This window comes from Chiloscyllium plagiosum, unplaced genomic scaffold (assembly GCF_037043375.1).
Source record: "Chiloscyllium plagiosum isolate Xiang-an unplaced genomic scaffold, Cpla_swu_hap1 HiC_scaffold_7, whole genome shotgun sequence".
Taxonomy (NCBI): Eukaryota; Metazoa; Chordata; class Chondrichthyes; order Orectolobiformes; family Hemiscylliidae; genus Chiloscyllium; species Chiloscyllium plagiosum.
Window position 1 is genome coordinate 14,077,771 of NW_028270145.1, and position 19,100 is coordinate 14,096,870.

The 19,100-nt window shown below is 38.3% G+C and overlaps 1 protein-coding gene across 7 annotated transcripts in view; it reads left to right on the forward strand.

Annotated features, from left to right (window-relative positions):
• The window catches only part of unc80 (unc-80 homolog (C. elegans)), a 338,459-nt gene extending 324,539 nt beyond the window's left edge, over positions 1–13,920 (forward strand). For 5 of the 7 annotated variants that reach the window (XM_087988742.1, XM_087988738.1, XM_087988741.1 and 2 more), the window contains 5 exons: positions 1,264–1,320; positions 6,841–6,922; positions 8,281–8,392; positions 10,382–10,605; positions 12,683–13,920. In XM_087988742.1, coding sequence (XP_087844868.1) covers positions 1,264–1,320; positions 6,841–6,922; positions 8,281–8,392; positions 10,382–10,605; positions 12,683–12,952 — 745 coding nt within the window. In that variant the 3' untranslated portion in view covers positions 12,953–13,920. The remainder of the gene's footprint in view (positions 1–1,263; positions 1,321–6,840; positions 6,923–8,280; positions 8,393–10,381; positions 10,606–12,682) is intronic. The other 2 variants (XM_087988739.1, XM_087988744.1) reach the window with 1 other exon arrangement.
• Positions 13,921–19,100: the final 5,180 nt, after the last annotated feature.

Consider the following 19,100-nt stretch of genomic DNA (forward strand, 5'->3'; position numbering starts at 1 on the left):
CAAAAACAAAAGCCAACATAGATTAGTTTGGAAATACTCATCTATCAACATTTGTATAGAGTTTGGGTGAAAATCTTTTTTGTCCTTTTGATTTATTATTAAGTGATTAATTTAATGCAGCTATAATAATAATGATCCTCCACTGCTCTATGGGGGAAAATAATTTAATAGGCTAAGGACCATCTGAGAGGAAAAAATATTCTTTTCATCCTCATTGAAATGGGAGATCGTCAGTTTAATCATAAGAGAAATTTAATTATTGTACTCATTTTCTAATTGTTAAATCAAAGAGTGTGGTTAACAAATTCACAATCAAAATGATGACCAGTAATGACGTCCAAATGCTTAGAGATTAATGAAAGTCAGTTGTTCCTGTGACAATGGTTGATAGTAGTATTAATGTTAGAATTGAATACATTTGATTTCCTGTCAGATGATGGGGTATTAGAAAGAACAGGGAATAAATGCTGGCCCAGTCAGTGGTATCCACATCCCATGTGTGAGGAGAAATATATACTGTCAGCAGGTTCAGTATTTAAGACTGTTTTTGCTTGAGCTGTTGTATTGTTTCTTGTAAAGATCTCAATTGCTAAGTGTAATCTACTTTGAAGACTAAAGCAACGAGGTTCTGAGAACAATATTAGTGACATTTTACCTTCTTTTGTAAAGTGCTAACTTCTATGCTATGTAGCTTTGTAACATATATTCTCTGGCCAGGTGACCACTGTCAATCTTTGCCAATATTTCTCTGTGGTTCAGTGCTAAAAGACTGGCCTGAGTTGTCTTACCTTCTGATTTTTCACGTTTACCTGCATTCAGTTGTTTGTAGGTGCAAACCTACATCATACAATTTTATTGCGTACATTTGCAAAAGTAGCATTCAAATATTTGACTTAATTTTGCAGCATTTATACTAAAGAATGTTCATTTTTTGTGTTAAATTTAAAGACATTCACAAGTAATTTCTCTCTTAAACCCCAATGGAAAATGAAGTTCTGTTATCTAGCAAAACAGGTTTCAGTCTTAATATTGATCCTATTTTCTATTAATTCGAAAACGATGTAGAATTTGTTTTGGTTTTCATGTATTTTAAGCGTTATACTTGATTTGAATTTCTGGTCACTAAATCTGTTTAAGTCTATTGGGTTTTTTTGCAATGTATAGTAAGTGTATGCTGTTTAACAGCATGCCACCTTGTGAATTGCCCTGTTTGTAGACAAGGCATGCTTCATTTCCCTAAATACTCATCTCCCTGCCCTGCAGTGAACCTAATGTCCTCGATGAATCCCAGGGGCTGGCTGCTGAGATTAACCTTTCTAGGTACAGTGTAATGTTGCATTTATGTCAATCTACATGCTGGGAATCCTGATAACACTTTTGTCTGTCATTTAATAAGTCTTGCTATTGAGTTGTCATTTGATTTTTCCAAACAAAAACCATATTGCCATTCACATGTTTTTAATCTCACTTTTCTTTTCTCTCTGTGGAACCTGTGATTTAATTGAAAATCAGAAATGTCATGAAAGTGTTCCATCACACGGATGTTATCAACCCATGTTCTCATATAGTTCATTTGTGCACACATCCCCCAGCTTTTTAAATGATTGAGTCTATGATGGAAACTCAGTGGTAAAGGTGGAGGTGTGATGTGTAACACAACAGTATCAAACGGGAAGAGACAATAAAACGTCAGTCCTTTTAACGACCAATTTCTGTTCATTCTGAATACATTTTCCATGTCTTATCAAGGCTATCTTTTGATAAAGAGAAATCTGAGATGCTCCAGGAATATCAAGGCAATTGACTGAAATTTCAAGATGCTAATATATTACTTGCTATCATACATTAATGTTCTTTAAATAAATGAGATCTTTTGATGTTTCAGGCTGTTTACATTTCTATTGTTTTTAACTTTTTCAAATATGAATGAATCAGATATTTGAAATCAAAATAATGTAAAACTTCATATTTAGAATTTTCAAGAAGCCCTCGGGTTTGAGAGTACAAGAATCATTGTTTTTGTTTATACGCTGTGATAAGAAAATGGTAAAGCTATAATAATGGAAAATAGGGGGGGTTAACGTTACTTTATCATTTCACTTAAATATAAGCCCCTATTTGCATGCATGCTTCTAAATGTACAATTGAATGTGGCTGTAGAAAATAGGAAGATAGTGAAAATAAACAAGAATCCAGGGTAGTGGGCTTTAAATTAATTTTCACTCCCGTTGACTCTCTTACAATCAGAAGTTAAGAGCAAAGTCAGTTATCTCTCTTAATTAATGAACATGTTTGATGTTCTACTGCTCAGTATATTGTCATTAATAATGTGCTAGCTAGCATTACGCAGGACAGACAATTATGTGCATACATGCAGTCCTCAACTCTGTTTGAACCCACATTGATATTTTGGGCTTCACAGAATAATCATTGTAGAAGCTCTTGATTCCTCGAATGCTCTTGTTGACTATACTAACAGCCTTTGCTTTTATCTCTTCTTTCCTTTGAAGTTACTTAATAGAAATGCAGCTGAGTGGAGGGGTGCCTCAAGGCACCAGTTTTAATTTGAATATGACTTTAATTACAAAGGCAACAAAGAATCTTCAGCTCCATCATGTGCACGTGTTAGAAGTTAAATCCCTAAATACGATATTGGGATGGGATCTTGACGTCATCCTGGCCTCTTCTCTGTAGGCAGAGTTGAAGGCAAGGGAAACATCCCCATGCAGCTGACTGGTATGAACTATTCAAACAGGATATTAATTTCCATTTTAACTTTTAACTCTGAATTTATCAGCCAGGGCAGCACCTATTTCTTTAGCTGCCAGCAACTCGCAAGGCGAGTGCACAATGCAAAGAGCTTCCTCAGTGAAATTGATAAGCTGAGAAACTTTGGTCAGTGCAACTGAAGAGCTTCAGGCATGGCCAGGTGAGAGGCTGCTGGCCAAAGCACGTCTTCTCTCAAGGAGAGGTTACATTTCTTGATATGCAACTTCTTGGAAATAACTCACCTACAAAACTGCACTTAACTACGGTCAAAGCATACTTTTGCAGTTCTATCTAACAGCTGGCATGGTAATCAAGAAGAACAACATCAGTTGCATGTTGCATATTTTAGATTCCTTTGCAAAAGTCCAACTGGACAATGCCAATAGTTATCAAGTTACTATGACTGGAAAGCTATCCATAACCACTCATGTCTCTGCGTTAATCTGACACTGTGTGCTTTCTTCTGCAGGAGTTATGAACATTATCTACAGGCTGGTAAGGCCAATTTCTTTGAAAGGTGGGCATTGGGTATGGAAATGAGATGGCAGTACGTTCAGGATGAATGTGAGTGTATGCCACTCACGTGAAGACGTAAGCAAGTGGAGCTGCAAGTATGTTTGCCTAAGCAATGCTATTCAGGAGGATGATGCAGAAGTGGGGAAGTCAGACGCTAAAATGTGGCACTTGAAGGTGTTACACTACTTATCCATCTTATACTCCAAAGTTCTGGATCCACTTGGTCGGCCATTTCCAAGTTGCAAGAACTGCTGATTCCTCTGGCCATAGCCTGTTTGGGTAAGCTCTGCTCACTGCCATCCTTAGTAGTGGACAACAGAACTCCAGTTGGAGTGAGAAATTCAGGGACTGCATTTCCTGGACTCCTCACCATTCCTGCAGTTCCTGCCTTCTCAAACACTCCAAGTGTTTGGCTACCATTCTGTTGCACTTCATGGTCCCTTTAAGTAGAGATCCTTCCTTCATCCCCGTAACCCTCCATGACTGGTCAATTAAACTAAAGGTAGGATGCGAATACTGTGGCTTAGATTTTGCAAACCTTTTCCTGCTATTGCAAGTCCTGCCATTGGACCGCAGATCAAGTGGGGAAACTTCTACCCAATATCTAAAAGCAAATAATGCATAACGTACCCAGAGTTATGAGTCTGATTGCTGTGGCCAGAGTTGCTTCTAATGCCAATTAACTGATGAACCTTGAAAAGAAATAGCATCATGCAGAAGGGATTTGTAATACGTTTGATGCTGCAAGACTGGTTAGGAGGCAATCTAGAAAAGTAACAAGAGAAAAGCAATAGTTTTGAAAGGTTTATAGGATCATAGAGCAAAAGAGGTCATTCAGCCTTTCAAGTGTGCACTGACCTTCCGAAGATCATTCCACCCAGACGTACAGTCTCCATCCTATCCCTGTAACCCTGTATTTCCCATGGCTAACCCACCTAGCCTACACATTCCTGGACACTGCAGGGCAATTTTGCAAGGCCAATCCACCTACCCAGCACATCTTTGGACTGCGGGAGGAAACCAGAGCACTGGAGGAAACCCACACAGGTACAGGAGATCATGTAAACTGCACATAGACAGTCACCCAAGGCTGGAATCAAACCTGGGTCGCTGGCACTGTGAGGCAGCAGTGCTAATCACTAAGCCACCATGCTGTCCAAAGTTCTGGCTAAAGTACTGTTCTGATGTGAAGAAAGTACTGTGCGCTTTGTACAGCAAGTGGTGGGAATGCATGAGAGACTAGAAATTAGATTTGTTTGTGGATGAGTTGAGACATGTGACCTGGCTCACACTCATTCCAATCATGTTTCAGCAGTGTTGTCTTAGAGGCCCACGTGAGCAAGGTGGATTCTAGGATGGAGGTCATGTTTCTGCGTGTGGCAGGATGTCCTCTTGCACCAGATTAATAAGAGAGAGGGGCTTGTGCTCAGAGTCTCATTCGCAGGGTGTGACAGTAATACTGAAAAAGTGCAATGATGTTGGACCTGTGATCAAGGTGACTGAAAGTAGATTTGCATTATGTCTCATGCCCAGTACATCATCAACTTCTCAGTACAAACTCTCACCTAGCATGCACCTTATGAACAAATGCCTTTCCAAATCTGGCAGAATCACACCTATCTCTTGCAGCGCATACACATCCGCAGAGGACAATTCTCCACAATCAGACTGTCAGTAAGCTTTCAACACAGGAAACACAGGGCGGATGGATGATTTCCAAGATGCCATCTGCTGAACTCCAGGAGGAAATCATTGAGATTGTGGGACAGGAGGTGACGTAGCCCATGGTACCTAGTACCTGAAAGGCTGTTTGGGAGGAGGGTACAATCTGCCTTGTGCCTTTCGAACCTGCCAGTCACCCCCGCATCCCACTCCTAACATTGAGATTTGATATCAACTGAAAGCTTCAGATGGTATAACTAAGAAGCTCCCTGCCACCTCTTCCATTATTTGAAACTCTCGCGTCTGTTGTTTAAGATACCTAAGACTTGCCACCTGGAAGCCAGCAAAAGCTAGTCAGGAATGTATGTGGGAGGTCACGGGGCACCAGTGAGCCATAGTCAGGCTAAGGTCTAGGGCCTCCAGAGGGTGGCATTGCCTCCTTTGCAGGGGACTAAGACAAAGGCCTCCTGGAGGTGGAGATCAATGATTATTGCTGGATTATTGCTGTCATCGATTGATGTAAAAACTCACCTCCTTCTCTCGTGTCCCTGAAGGAAGGATGTCTGCTATCCTTACCTGGCCTGACCGGCATCTCACTCCAGGCTCACAACAATGTATGGTTGATTTTTAACTGCCCTTTCCAATGCCCTAGAAAAAACAATCCATTCGAGGGCAGTTAAGGACAGGAAACAAATGCTGGCTTTGCCATTGAAGTCAGCACAAAGGAAGACTGCCTCCACACTTGGCCAGGTTCTCCTCTCCTTGGCTGTGTTCAGAAACTGAAAATAAAACCTCCAAGGACCCAGCTACGTTGTTCCCATTAACCATGCCCAATCAAACTTAACTGAAAAATGCCTCCTTTCACTTGTAATGTGAACAGGCTGAGATCCCATCTTGAAGTTATATGAGCTACATGGAAGGACACACAAGACCGTCCATGAGTGCATCACAATACCGGGGCAGCTGTGTGACCCCCAGCGAATCAAGTATCCAAGATCAATCAGCAGCAGCATACAGATGAGAAGCCAGCACCACAGCACACTCCCCTCAATTGGTGGCAGGCTGCCACATAAACAAATTTCTATCCCAGTCATCTTTCAGAGGCAAAAATATATGCTCAGAAGAAATCCTGAGGAGAAAACCAGGACTGAATACTGTAATTTTCAGTGTACATGGTAGTTGGGATTCTCTGCTGTGAATATTTTGGTGAGTACTAGAGCTCTGTGATTTTTTTGTCCCCTGGTAAGATTACATCTGTAGAACCAGCTACATATAAGATAGATTGAACTTGGATACATTTTGTAGCATCATTTTTGGTAGAACAGTTTATTGAAAGTTGTGCAATGTGATGAATTATTGACATTTAACAGCCCTACATTCTTGACTATTACACAATATAAGAAATAAGTTGTTTACACCTCCACCATTGCCACTTTAAAAAAAAATCAACAGTAGTGTTTGTTTTTGTTTTAGATCTGTGCACTATTGCAACATTATCTTCCTTTTGACAGTGTTCCATGAGTTTTCACACGTTAAAGGAGATGTATTTGGGGTGAAATGCGATACAAATATTCTACCAGCAAAAGGGAATGCATTTTGCTTGTATGAATATTTATTCAAATTTCAGTTTCAGTAAAACTGACAAATCATTAATCTGAACCAAGTTAGCGATGCTATGAATGTATCAAAGAAATAAGAGTTAATCCAGTTTGAGGTGGGTGCTTTAAAATAATACACAATAAATTGAAAGTAAGATGATTTATTTGCTTAAATTAAGTCAGTAATAGTAAGTTTCTGAAACATGAAACAAGCACTACTAAAATAACAATGAAAGAAGAAATTAAGAATTAGTTAACTATTTATAATCTGATTAACATTGAATATGCTTAACAGGGTAGCAAGCGTTCAAAGTGAACCTGGGCAGCAAAATCTGCTTATACAACAACCATTGGGCAGAAAGAGAGGTCTCCGGCAGGTGAGAAACTGAATTCTGATCTTTACAGCAATGCTGAGAAAAACAGAAACTAAACATAACGTATGGTTTGTTTTTAGGAGTGGAAGGGGAGATGTTAGTCATCACAAAAAGTTGCTATTAACATCCTGAAACTCTGGTTTGCTTCAATAAAAATCACTAACGGTGCCGTGAATAAGAACTGTGTAGAATTACAATACAGTAATCACTCATGGCAACAGTAATATATTTCTGTGGAAGAACAACTCAAAACATATGACGCAGTAAAGTGGACAAAGCATCATTCATAGGACAGTGAGCAAAACACAAGAAATTAAGAAATAGAGGGCCGTATCGCATTCAGCCTGCTCCATTTTTGAATATGATCATGGCTAATCTTAAACTTCCACACTACTTTCCCATCTACTGCACAGATCTTGTGGTTTCCTGAGACCAAACTCTGTCCCTCTTGCCCAAAATCTATTAAACAATGCAGGATCTGAAACCTCTGGGATAGAGAGTTCCACATATTTGCAACCCTTTTGAGTGAACAAATTTCTTCCCAACCAAGTCCTAACTGAGTGGTCCCATATGTTGAGACTGTGTGGTCTTTATTCTAGATATCTCAGATAGGTGAAACAGCCTCTTTAGTATCTTAAATGTTTCAATGAGATCATCTCTTCTAAATTCCAGAGAACACTTTATCCCGGGGATCAATCTGGCAAGCCTTCACTATATTGCATCCAATGCAAGCAAATTCTTCCTTAAGTACTGAGACCAAAATCTCTCACAATTTTATGCATCAAGCCCTGTATGATTGTGGCAAGACTTCTTTTTTTTTGTACTCTGTTCCTATTGTAGCTAAAATGCCATTTTCTTTCTTAATTTGTTGCAACCCAGAGCACTCACTATGTAAAGCAAAATATAGGTGATACATTTTGCTAAGCTGTCTGCGAGTAAACTCTCTTGCCCTTGCCATAAGGGAGCTTGATGCAAGCATGCTTATCTTTGCTCAAATTAAATCTCATGTGATGCTGTCTGAGCAAAGTGCAAAAGTATTCCCAGGAGGGATTCATGTCTGAGACATGTGTTGAGAGTTATACTGCAAGTATCATGTTGAAATGCTGCCTTCAAGAGAGATGATGCGGATCTAGACAACGGTTATTTATGTAAAATTGGATTACAGTCCATCATTGGAACAGGTTAGAGAGAGCTTTACATTGCATTTGGACATATCTGATGGTAACTTGAGATTTAAAAAATAGAAAATATCCTCTATCTCAATATTGATTTCTTTCATTTTGCAACTTAATTCCAAACAACTCATGAAAGCGGTGAGATAAATTTGGGAAGTATTCATGTTTATTATGATATTTTGTTAGCCACGCCGTGCTCTGCTCTCTCGTCCAAAGTTACAAGCTGAAGTAAGAGGACGGCAGGGTGCCCGGTTGTCCACAACAAGACGCAGCGTTCAGCCAAAACCCAAATCACTGGGTAAGATCCATAATTTTGTTTTATTCAGTTGTTACCTGAGAAGTGAATGGAGTTGGAAACCAGACTTATTCAGAGCATTCTAGCTGCTTCATATACCATGTGATGAAAGCAATATTTCAAAGTGTAAAAGCAGCAATTAAAAATGACAAACCAGTTAAATCCTAAAGGCACAGGATTTTCACAGCATAATACGTGCTATGCAATGGAAAGATGATTCTGCCATGCCCATTACGATGTCTACCTTATTTACCGGGTCTTCTGTGGGAATATGTGACATTCAGACTGAAGGCACAAATGTTAGATCGCATTTTAGCTACAATTCTTTGGAGAATCGTAGCTGGCGTTGCAGTGAAAATTGGCAGTGAAGACTTTGTAATATTTTCAGTGTATTACAAAAGATTGTGATATGATTTTGGTTTGAATGCCTTGTGGGCATCGAGCTTCACAATCTCTTAATGATAATCATGATCACAGTCAAAGGAATTGTTCTGTAAACTTTTCAGCCTGGCACATGTTATATTCTGCTGTCTTTCTCTGCATCGTCCTTACCCCATTTAATTTTCTTCAAATTTGCAGATAAGTTGGATATTGAACCAGGCCAATCTAAAAATTGCAACTGAATTCACTGAGGATCGCATTATTTTTATGATTCCAGTTGTGCATTTATTATTCTAAAGAAGGGTCACTGGACCCAAAATGCTGCCAGACTTGCTGAGTTTTTCCAGCAATTTCTGTTTGTTTCTGATTCCCACCACCTTCAGTTCTTCTTTTTGTTTGTTTAATGAATTTATTATGATGCCTGCACAGAGGTCAGTAGTCATAAGGTACACATTTCACTACAGCCTCAGGTCTTTCCTAGAGACAAAGAAACTGCAGATGCTGGACTCCAAGGTAGACAAGTAGGAGGCTGGACGAACACAGCAAGTTCTCCACCTCCTGTTGCTATCTGGCTTGCTGTGTTCTTCCAGCCTCCTGCTTGTCTACCTCAGATCTTTTATTTATTCTCCTCTGTCATTATTTCTTCATTTATGTAATTTATTAATATAAGCTTGTACTTTTGAAGGTCTGTAATGCTGGACTTTTTTTATTTCTTTACTTTTTAAAAGTTTTTTCCTTAGAATTTGTACTCAAGAATCTATACCTAGTTAGTTATGTATCTAAGATGGTGCCGTAAGTGGCGACATGTAAACTTTTCACTGTACTCATGTGAGTACACTTTCCTGATGAAGGGCTTTTGCCCGAAATGTCAATTTTCCTGCTCCTTGGATGCTGCCTGACCTGCTGTGCTTTTCCAGCGCCACTCTGATCTAAACTCATGGGAGTACATGTGACAATAAAGCAAATTAAAATTCGTTATATTTATCCTCTTATTATTGTGATCTGGAAACAGGTTGCCAATGGTTATGTCTTTTCAGTGGATCAACTAAAGAAAAGTGATGTCCAAATAACTAATTCAGCCCTTCTAATGGGGAAGAGGTAATAAGGAAAGCTGTTCAAGGGAATGCAATAAATGTTCATCTGGACTGTTCAACAAAATCTTCTTGAAATGGCAGAATCAGAGAGTTTTGGGAGCAGAAACACTCCTCTCACTCATTGTTAAAGGGAGTTAAGCCACGTTTCCATCATGAAGAATTTAAAGGGACAAAAATGTGGAAATTAACACATTTTTTCCCACATGGAGTAGGCACAGTCACTGCAGTCCCCTGTCTGTGATACACGTTTCTATGATTCAAATAGAGACTGGAATAAAGTGCATAAGAAAACAACACAACAAAAAAGGAGAATAATGTAAGGGATAATATTTCATACTGTGGCATGAGAAACGACCAGACTGGTTTTTCAGTTATATTATAAAGTTATTTGTTGTATTGTTCAAATATACACTATAACCTGCATCCGTCGGCTTAATCATACTCTTTTAACATGTAAATAATAGAAATATTTTAAGTTGAGGTGATATATTTTTACTTGATCTTTTGATTCTGACAGAGCAAAAGAGGTCAGTAACCTTCACTGAAATGCAACAGGATACCCTGGCTCCTCAGCAACAAGCAACAATCGCCGAGGGGAAGGAAAACGCTGCAGAGCAGGCCGAGGGCAGCAAATCAGAATCAGCTGGGGCATCAGCGCCTGCCACTTCACCAGTTTCAGCAGCACCGCCTAGATCCCCTTTAATTCAGGATCCAAGCAATCGAGACCACAGCCGCAGCCAGGTAAATGTCCTTCACAGGCAACCAAGGTTAACTCCTGCAAGAGATGATTACAAATCTGCTTTCTAATCACATGCTGGTTGCTGCATTGCAAAATGTCATTGGATTCACTAGTACATTGAAAGAGCAGACTCAGTTTTAAATAGAATATTTCATGGCCCCAAGATGTCCCAAGGTATTTCTCATTGAATTCCTTTTGAAGGTGTTCACTATTATGTAGAGAAAACTAGCAGCCAAATTCACAAGGCAAGGTACCATGAATAAAACTAAGGGAGGTGATAGCATAGTAGTATTAATGCTGGGCTGTTAATCCAGAGACGCTGATAATGTTCAGGGGATGAGATTTGAATCCCACCATGGCAGATGGTGCAATTTAAATTAAATATAAATCTGGAATTAAGAGTATAATGATCATGAATCCATTGCCAATTGTCAGAAGAAAAACATCTGGCTCACTAATGTCCTTTTGGGAAGGAAACTGCCATCCTTACCTGGTCTGGGCTGACATATGACTCTAGACCCACATTAATGTGGTTGACTCATAACTGCCTTCTGGGATGGGGAATAAATGCTGGGCTAGCCATCAACGTCCCATTCAGTGAGTGAATGAAAAAGAAAACTGTTTAGAATTGAGCAGTTAACCTGTTCTCGTTTACTGAGTTCATGGATACCAGAACACCAGGAAAACTCAAATGTCCTTCAGATATGACTTGGGATCTTCTAGATCCATCTGAGGAAGCTGTTAGGGTCTTAATTTAAAGAAATGCATAAGGACCAGGAAGATGCATAGTGATGAGCCATCAGAGGAAGGCTACTTTTGTGTTATTTTTGCATCCTCCTCCAAAATCTGAGAAAACATTTAAAATTAATTATTCTAAAAAGTCAAAACAATTCTCCAAATAGAAAGGATTTTCGAAACTTTACGCTTTGTGTGTGCATACCATATTTTCTGTCTGGCAAAAATGGTAGTAAGAGTTCAAAGTGTGACTTTGGATCTTAATTTCCTTATTAAAAAGTCACTCGTGCCTAACTCAGGCACTTCAACCTGCCAGCCGTAGGCCATCTAAAGCTACATTAGCAGAAATGGAGTGAAAAGGAACTTCAGCACCATTGTCAGGGTGTGAAACTTTGAAATTTTCACCAGAATGCTAGAATACTGTACAATTTGCTTGTCATGATAAGGAGTCTCTTTTGAATATTCAATTAGTCTGCGTAATCTTGATTTTACTCAATAGGGTGGTTGTGGTTCCTGACAATGTTGTGAAGGTGTACTCACCTATGTTGACATTCAAGCGGGTTGGATTTCAGCAGAATATCTGCTCTGCTGACCAGGAGAAGACACTAATCGGGGTAAAATCACAGAAAAGGCAGGAGCTAAAACTGAAAAACTATATATTTGGAAAAAAAAGGCAGATGAAATGATTTGTAGTGCTGCGACAGTTTCTTTTTAAGTTTGTCCATAGGTGAGGACAAAATACTGCAACTCACTCGAGTTTACTCTTTTAAAAACCGTGGGAGTAACTTTTTTGACCTCATTCGGCTGAAGACTAGTGTGTTACCCAGGATAATGAAGAGAAAACCCAAGTTAAAGTAGAGCGAACTCCAGTAAGATATTGAGAAAAAAATGTTGAGAGAGCCCAGGAGTAAAGCATTAATATCTTTTGAGAACAGCTCCCAAAGTTACATGTTGAAATCGATAATGCTCAATAACACATGAAGCTGCTGAGCTGTTTGTGGAACACACCACGAGTGCATTTTACAAAATTGTGCACTGCCAATTGCTGACTTTCTGTGCATTAAAATGAAAGGATGGAAATTTGTGGAGTGAGAATGAGTTATGATCACAGAGTCAGTTCCTAGCTGCCAGTTTTCCTGACAAGGTGATGTTGAGGAAGGCCCCTTCATTCCACAGTGGGAGGGTCAATATTACGGCGAGTGGATCTTTCAGGAATTTCCATACCTGGAGCACAATATGTCTCGGAGTTGGAAATTACTGCAGAGTACTGAAGGATTGGAAGACAGTTAAAATGTGTCAGTCCTTCTTTGTTCTGTTCTAAAGAAATGTTTTTGCTTTACTCAGATGAAGTCAACATATTCAGACTCTGAAAACAAAGATTTAAAGATAGATACAATGCTGACAATACAAACAGAATCTGCACATCAGGCCCCTGTCTCTGCCAGTGATGACCTTACAGGGCTTGAAGCAAGCAGCTTACTTGAACATACGGACACTGTCCTGCATATCAGTGAAGAGAATGTTCCAGAAAACCCTCTTCGTTCTGATCAATTCAATTTGTTGCATATGGAAACTGGTAAGATTGACAAAAGTCTGGATGATTCCCATACCTGAGGCCATTCTTTTCTTGAACTAGCCCATCCATTGTCCTACATTATTACTGTGGTTCAAATGCTTTGATTCCTGTCTTCTTTAGTAAGTAATAACGTACCTTGTTTGCCTGTCGTTTGTGTTTACTTAATTAGTTTTGTGTGTTTATCAGCGCATTTATTTCCTAAATCTGCTAATGATCCAAGGATATTAATTTATTCTTGATGTTTCAAGATATCCAGTATTTTTATAAAGTAAACATTTTAGCTGAAATGTTAGTTGCCATTAAGTTTCACTCTCATGATCTGTTAAAAGTATATGCGCATTGAAAAAACCTTATGTTAAAAGAATTTGTTGATTCAGTAGCAACCAAATAATAATGTGCCATCGTATTGAGTAATCTAGTCATTGAAACACAAAAGCTGGTTAATCAATTATAAACCACAAATGTAATGTTGCAGTGATTTCACGTGTGTCTCGTGTTCGTTTCAGCATTATGCCATTTTAAAGTGGAAACTTTCATAACTACATATGCCTTTAAATGTATTACATGATAGTTTGATGTAAATGCAAATGAACTAGTTTGATATCAAAAGTCAGCTTATAATGACAAAATATTGAATGCATTTAACGTACAATTGAGCCTAAATTATCTGCCTTCCTTCTCAGAATTATTGCAGAGCAAAGCCTTGCAATGTGATGTTGTGTCAGTGTAATGTCAATGCTTAAAGATTGTACTTCAGATTTTTTTTCAATACTACTTGCTTTCTTTCCATCTTACAGTATGCAGCATCAAAATGTGAAGGTTTTAAATTATCGGCAAGGAAAAGTTTGTGCTCTATTATGGCAGATAATACCAGTTCTGTTGTACTGTATTTTAATGTGACGGCCATCTTCAGATCACACAACTGAAGTAGACAACCTGAGCTGGTTGGAAAAAAAATATTTTTGATTCAATAAGGACCTGCCTCTGTGCAGTTTATTTCATTTTTTTGGGGGGGGGGGGGGGGGGGGGAGGTGGGAGAATAGTTAGTTTTTCCTTGTAATTTAGTTTTGAAGACAATACTTTTTTCCTCCCATTCTTTTTCCCTACCAGTGATATCTTGATAGGTCTCTCATTCCCTTTGGCCAGGAAAATGGACAGTCACCAAAGTCCAAACCAGTCATATTAAGTGATGCTTATATGTTAATCCACCAATTGATTGAGCCATCTTTTGTAAGTGAGTCCCAAAACAAAAGAGTAGGGGCTCAGTTTTGACTTCTGGCAGGAGTTATAAAACCAGGAGATGAGAAAAAGTACACACCCTCCAGCCCTCTTTATCATGAGGGCTACAATTCCTAAACTTTTTTGGTCTCCCCTGTATAGAGACATAATCTTTCACCCAAATCCACAAGGAAACCCGAAGGTGGCTGAATAAAGATTTGAATAGGAGGAGGATGCAGTCTTAGATCCAATGGAACAGATTTAAACATATGGGTATTCTTAGGCCATGCCAGGTTTGACCAGTCATCTTCATGTACAGCAGTCTTTAAAAAGAAAGCTAGAGGTGGCTGACAATGGCTCATTTTTAAAAAGTTTACCTTAATACTGATGGAGCTGGAGTACCTCCACATTAATGTTGTGGGCTGTTGCTGGACCACACAGCCCAATGCCCTTTAATTGCCTGATTTATTCCAGTGGCAGCCCCATAAATTTAGGGCAGTCCTACACACACAAAAAGATAGTATTCAGCAGGATGATCATTTCATACCCATTGTTGTACGTTATCAAATTTGAGCCACACTGTTTTGTGGCTGGTGAGCTATTTTAATATATGTATGTACTGACAAAATTACTGTTTCACTAGAAAGTGCTATGCTAAATAGATAAAGCCTTTACACCCATTCTGAATTAACTGTGGTGGCAAATCTGCATCATAATCTGTGACTTGGGATAAATCAGTGTTCCGTTTATTTTTCAAGTGTAACACAGGAATAGCATATACCAGAATCAAGCCCTGATTTGATGGATTGGTGACCAATTCATGGCAATGTAAACTCTTCTTTTGAAAAATAAAATGTAATGGTTTTGTTGGTGGTCATTTTGGAACTCATCTGTAAGACTCATTTAAAAAAAAAACTGTGTGAAGCATTCCATGAAAACTTCAGCTTGATTTTATAGCAGGATGAACTTCTTATGAATTAAAATAAAGGACATTTTGTGGAGAAATGGAGAGCATGTGAGATTCTGGTGATTGACACCAGGGCTGTGATTTATTAAGATTTCACAATGTGGGTTTTCTGTTTATAATACAACTCATTTTTTGAAAGGTAGCTTGCAATTACAAAGCTGTTATCATTTATATAGGCTTCTTGATTTAAGTGCACTCTCCATACATAGACTTACTAAAGCCCTCTCAACCAGCTTGTGTTAACACAGAACAAAGACACTGTATTGTGTCTGCACCAAGTCTCCAAATGAGAAAGTCATGTGGTGCATCCCTTGTTATGTTGCTTTTAAGATAATCAAATTCCTTTTTGAATGCCTCAATTGAATCTGAGGCAGTGCACTCCAGATTGTAGACACTTGCTGCAAAGACATCTTCGTCAATTAAGCTATTTTACCCACCTCTTCTCCTAAGCTTTGCCGAGAGGCTAACCAAAATTGTTCCTAGACGTACAGCAAGCTGCCTATGGAGAGATGCCAAGTTGCAGTTGCTCACTGCGTTTATTAAGATTCGGCACAAAGATAATTTATGACAACTTTCAAATTACACAGACCACTTTTATGTTAGAATAGAAATCAAAATTTGAGAATGAGCTGGATTGTTCAGCAATACTTTAAGTACTGAATTTATACTTAATTAATATACATTAAAACAGCACATAAGGGTTTCTGCTGTACGTTACATTTTTAGATATTTTATTTCTACTCTTAGTTGCTATTCTTCCTAATATACTTGCTGCCACCTGATTTTACTACTGCATGCATCTTAATGTTATTATAAGATCTATCCAACATACAGCTTTGTGTGACACGAGCATGTATCAGAAATACAGGTATAAAGTTCAACCTTTTGATCAAAATGAATGGATGAGGAACAGTGCAGCTTTTGAATTTGCTGAGTTCCATCCTCCTCAGAATTCCAACATGCACTTCTGTGGTTGAAAGCTGTTGGGACTAAACTTACCTTCTCGGTTTCTCTAGGTAGTTGCTCACATTAGTGAAGCTGAAAGCACTAAATTACTAAGCAAGGTTCTTGGAAGAATCAAGTTTTCCTGGTCAAGAAAACCCCACACTGCAGCAATAAAAATCACTCTTAAGTTTTTCAAAGATATTGTTGATGTCTCTTCACCTAGTAACGAATAATGAATGTGTCTGTTATTTTACATCTTGAAACAATTGCTACATGCTTTACTTAATGTCAAACTTCAGGAACATCCATTGGAAATCATGATGCAAGGATGGTGGGAACAAATAGAACAGATGCACTCGAAAATCAGAATTATTACTGTACTCATGAGTATAGTGATGTTTACAGGTTCTCACTTATGCCACCATCTTAGGTACAAAGGTACCTTGGTATAGATTCTTAAATACAAATTAGAAAAATAAATTAAAAGTTCAGAATAACAGTCCTTCCAACCAAGTTGTCACCATCTCATCTCACCTCCAGTCCAGATCATCTTCACCTAGAGGCAGGGAGTCTGTGCTGACTTCACTCGAGATTCAAGGATGGGAGGTAGGAAGGGAAGAAAAATAAATGGTGTACATAACATTGCACTCTTAAGTGCTACGTGATTGGTGCCCGAATTTAATGTGATCGATGCACTTGCAATTTCATCTAAAATTGGTTCATATTCTAGACAGGAAGATAAATCAAAGTAACAGATTTTGTCTGTAATTTTCCAAAACAGAAGTTGGAACATTTGAATTTATTAGGTGCTGTGATGACTTCATCTGCCTTTCAATAGTTTATTTTAAATATATAATACAGCCATTATTACATGATGCATTTAGGATAAAGTTGATATACATGTTTTTAAGTGTGGAAATAACAATGTGGATAATGTAATTTTATTGAAACATGTACATCAATCCAGCAGTTTCTTAAAGTATGTTCTCCTTCAAATCTCCATTTCTTTGTCAGTCCAAATAATAAAGGTACTTTTGCTTTACTTCACTTTATTAATAGAAAAACAAAAATGAACCAAAAACATTGTTTGAAATATAACCAATAATTATTTCCTGATGCCAATGGAGTTACGGCAAGATATAATTAATTGTTTATTATAAAGCAGTGTTTGTTTAGTGAACATTTGCAGATTGTTTTCAGTATTAACTGAAGGAAGCTGTTCCAACTTAGTATAACTCTAAACATAAAGAACTTACTGATCAGTTAAGAGTCTTCCTAAGTCTGACTAAGTACTGAGGTCTGTGGGCATGATTTTGGGTTAAAACATTGACCTCAAAGTGAAACAATGCATCACGACCCTGTAATATGTTGGGAAGAATTTCCTAGCAGTTTTCCTGAATTAACTGACTTGTTGTTCAAGCAACGATTTTGGGCAGTATCAAAGCTGGTAGATCTCCACAACACAGAAGCAGCAGGGTACATGTTTGGGTGCGGTGACCCTTCTTCAGAAAAGAAGTTGAAAACATGGAATGAGAAATATCAGGTGGTGAAAAATAGAATAATGATGAGTTTGAAAGAAGGGTCATTGAACTGAAAACACTAACTCTTATTTTCTCTCCCAGTTGCTGCCAGATCTAATGAGTTTCTTTAGCAACTTCAGATTTCCAGCAGCCACAACTTTTTGTTTTAATGTTCTATACTGATTTGCTGTATTTTTTTCCCCTTCCATCAGTTGTAACTTGTTTATAATTCAGTTGCAGCTCCCCCAGTGGCATGTGTGTGTTGTGGAGTCTGCTGAAAGGAATTTCTGAACAGGTACTTCTGCAATACAGATTTATTGGTGATGTTACTCTTACCAAACAGTGACATATAACCAGGAGAGCTAGTTAATTTTACGAAAATTTGTTACTGTTGTAGGCATTTTGGCCTGTATTGTCTTATTGCTGCTGCTTAATGAAGATAAAACTAACCTTTATAGTGTGCAACTTGTTGCTATTCTTCAAATTTGTAGGAGAAATTTTCTGTTGGAATTACAACAATAATCTAATTCACACTAGGGTCCTAATGTTCAATGTTTTGTAAACTATTTTCCATGTTTAATTTGAAAAGAAAACACAACTGTTGTACTTTAGACTTCTTCCAACCCCTCCTATCCTGCATCCAAAAATCATTCAATGAAGATGGACAGAAATTATACTGCTCACTGGTTGGGGACTCCCTAAGAAGATTTCAGAGTTTAAAGTTTAAATCTCTGTAATATAGCACTATTAAATTTTTTATTACTTTCTAATAACACAATGAATTGCCCTGTAATTATAGCTGTCACCAATGGTCACAGGTTCTTAATACCTCATCACTTAATAACCTCTTGCTCTGCCACCCTAACCTCTACCTCCCTGCTGAAAATTTCAATATTCCTTTCAAATGAAGAATCATGGTTGTGTATTTTGATTATTTTTCTCTACTTGAAGTACTGAAAAATCTTCAAAGCAGAGGATATGGTGCATCAGTATTTTGATAGAGAAACAATCAATCACTAAAACTTGATTTATCTCTGGGGGGCCTGGAACTTTAAAGCCCTTTTTCCTCCTCCTCCTTGCAACAAGCCCTATTTAAACCAAACCTCAGGACTTGATCACTGAGTTGTTGAATAAAAATGGAAGTAAATAGCCTTTCACCAATGTTTCTCTTTTCTTCTCCCTCCCCCCCCCCCCCCCCCCCCACACCACCACCACCACCACCACAAACTCACAGTAATGCCAGTAGCATTCTCGGATTTTCACCAATCTGCTCCCAGAAGAAAACCACACAGAATCCCAAATGATCAGCAAAATCTCCACATTCATTACGATTTTCTTTTTACAAGTTTTGATAGAGTGGCTGTTTCTTTAGATCACTGATAAGGTTTTTACAAAAATGACAATGCAGAAGTTCCTCCTGCAAAGAATATTTTGAACAGGTTGGGGTCTCCTCTTGAGACAAACACTGAGGAAGGACCTAATAGATCTTTTAAAATTATGAATAGTTTTGATAACAAGATAGTCACCATAGCGAAC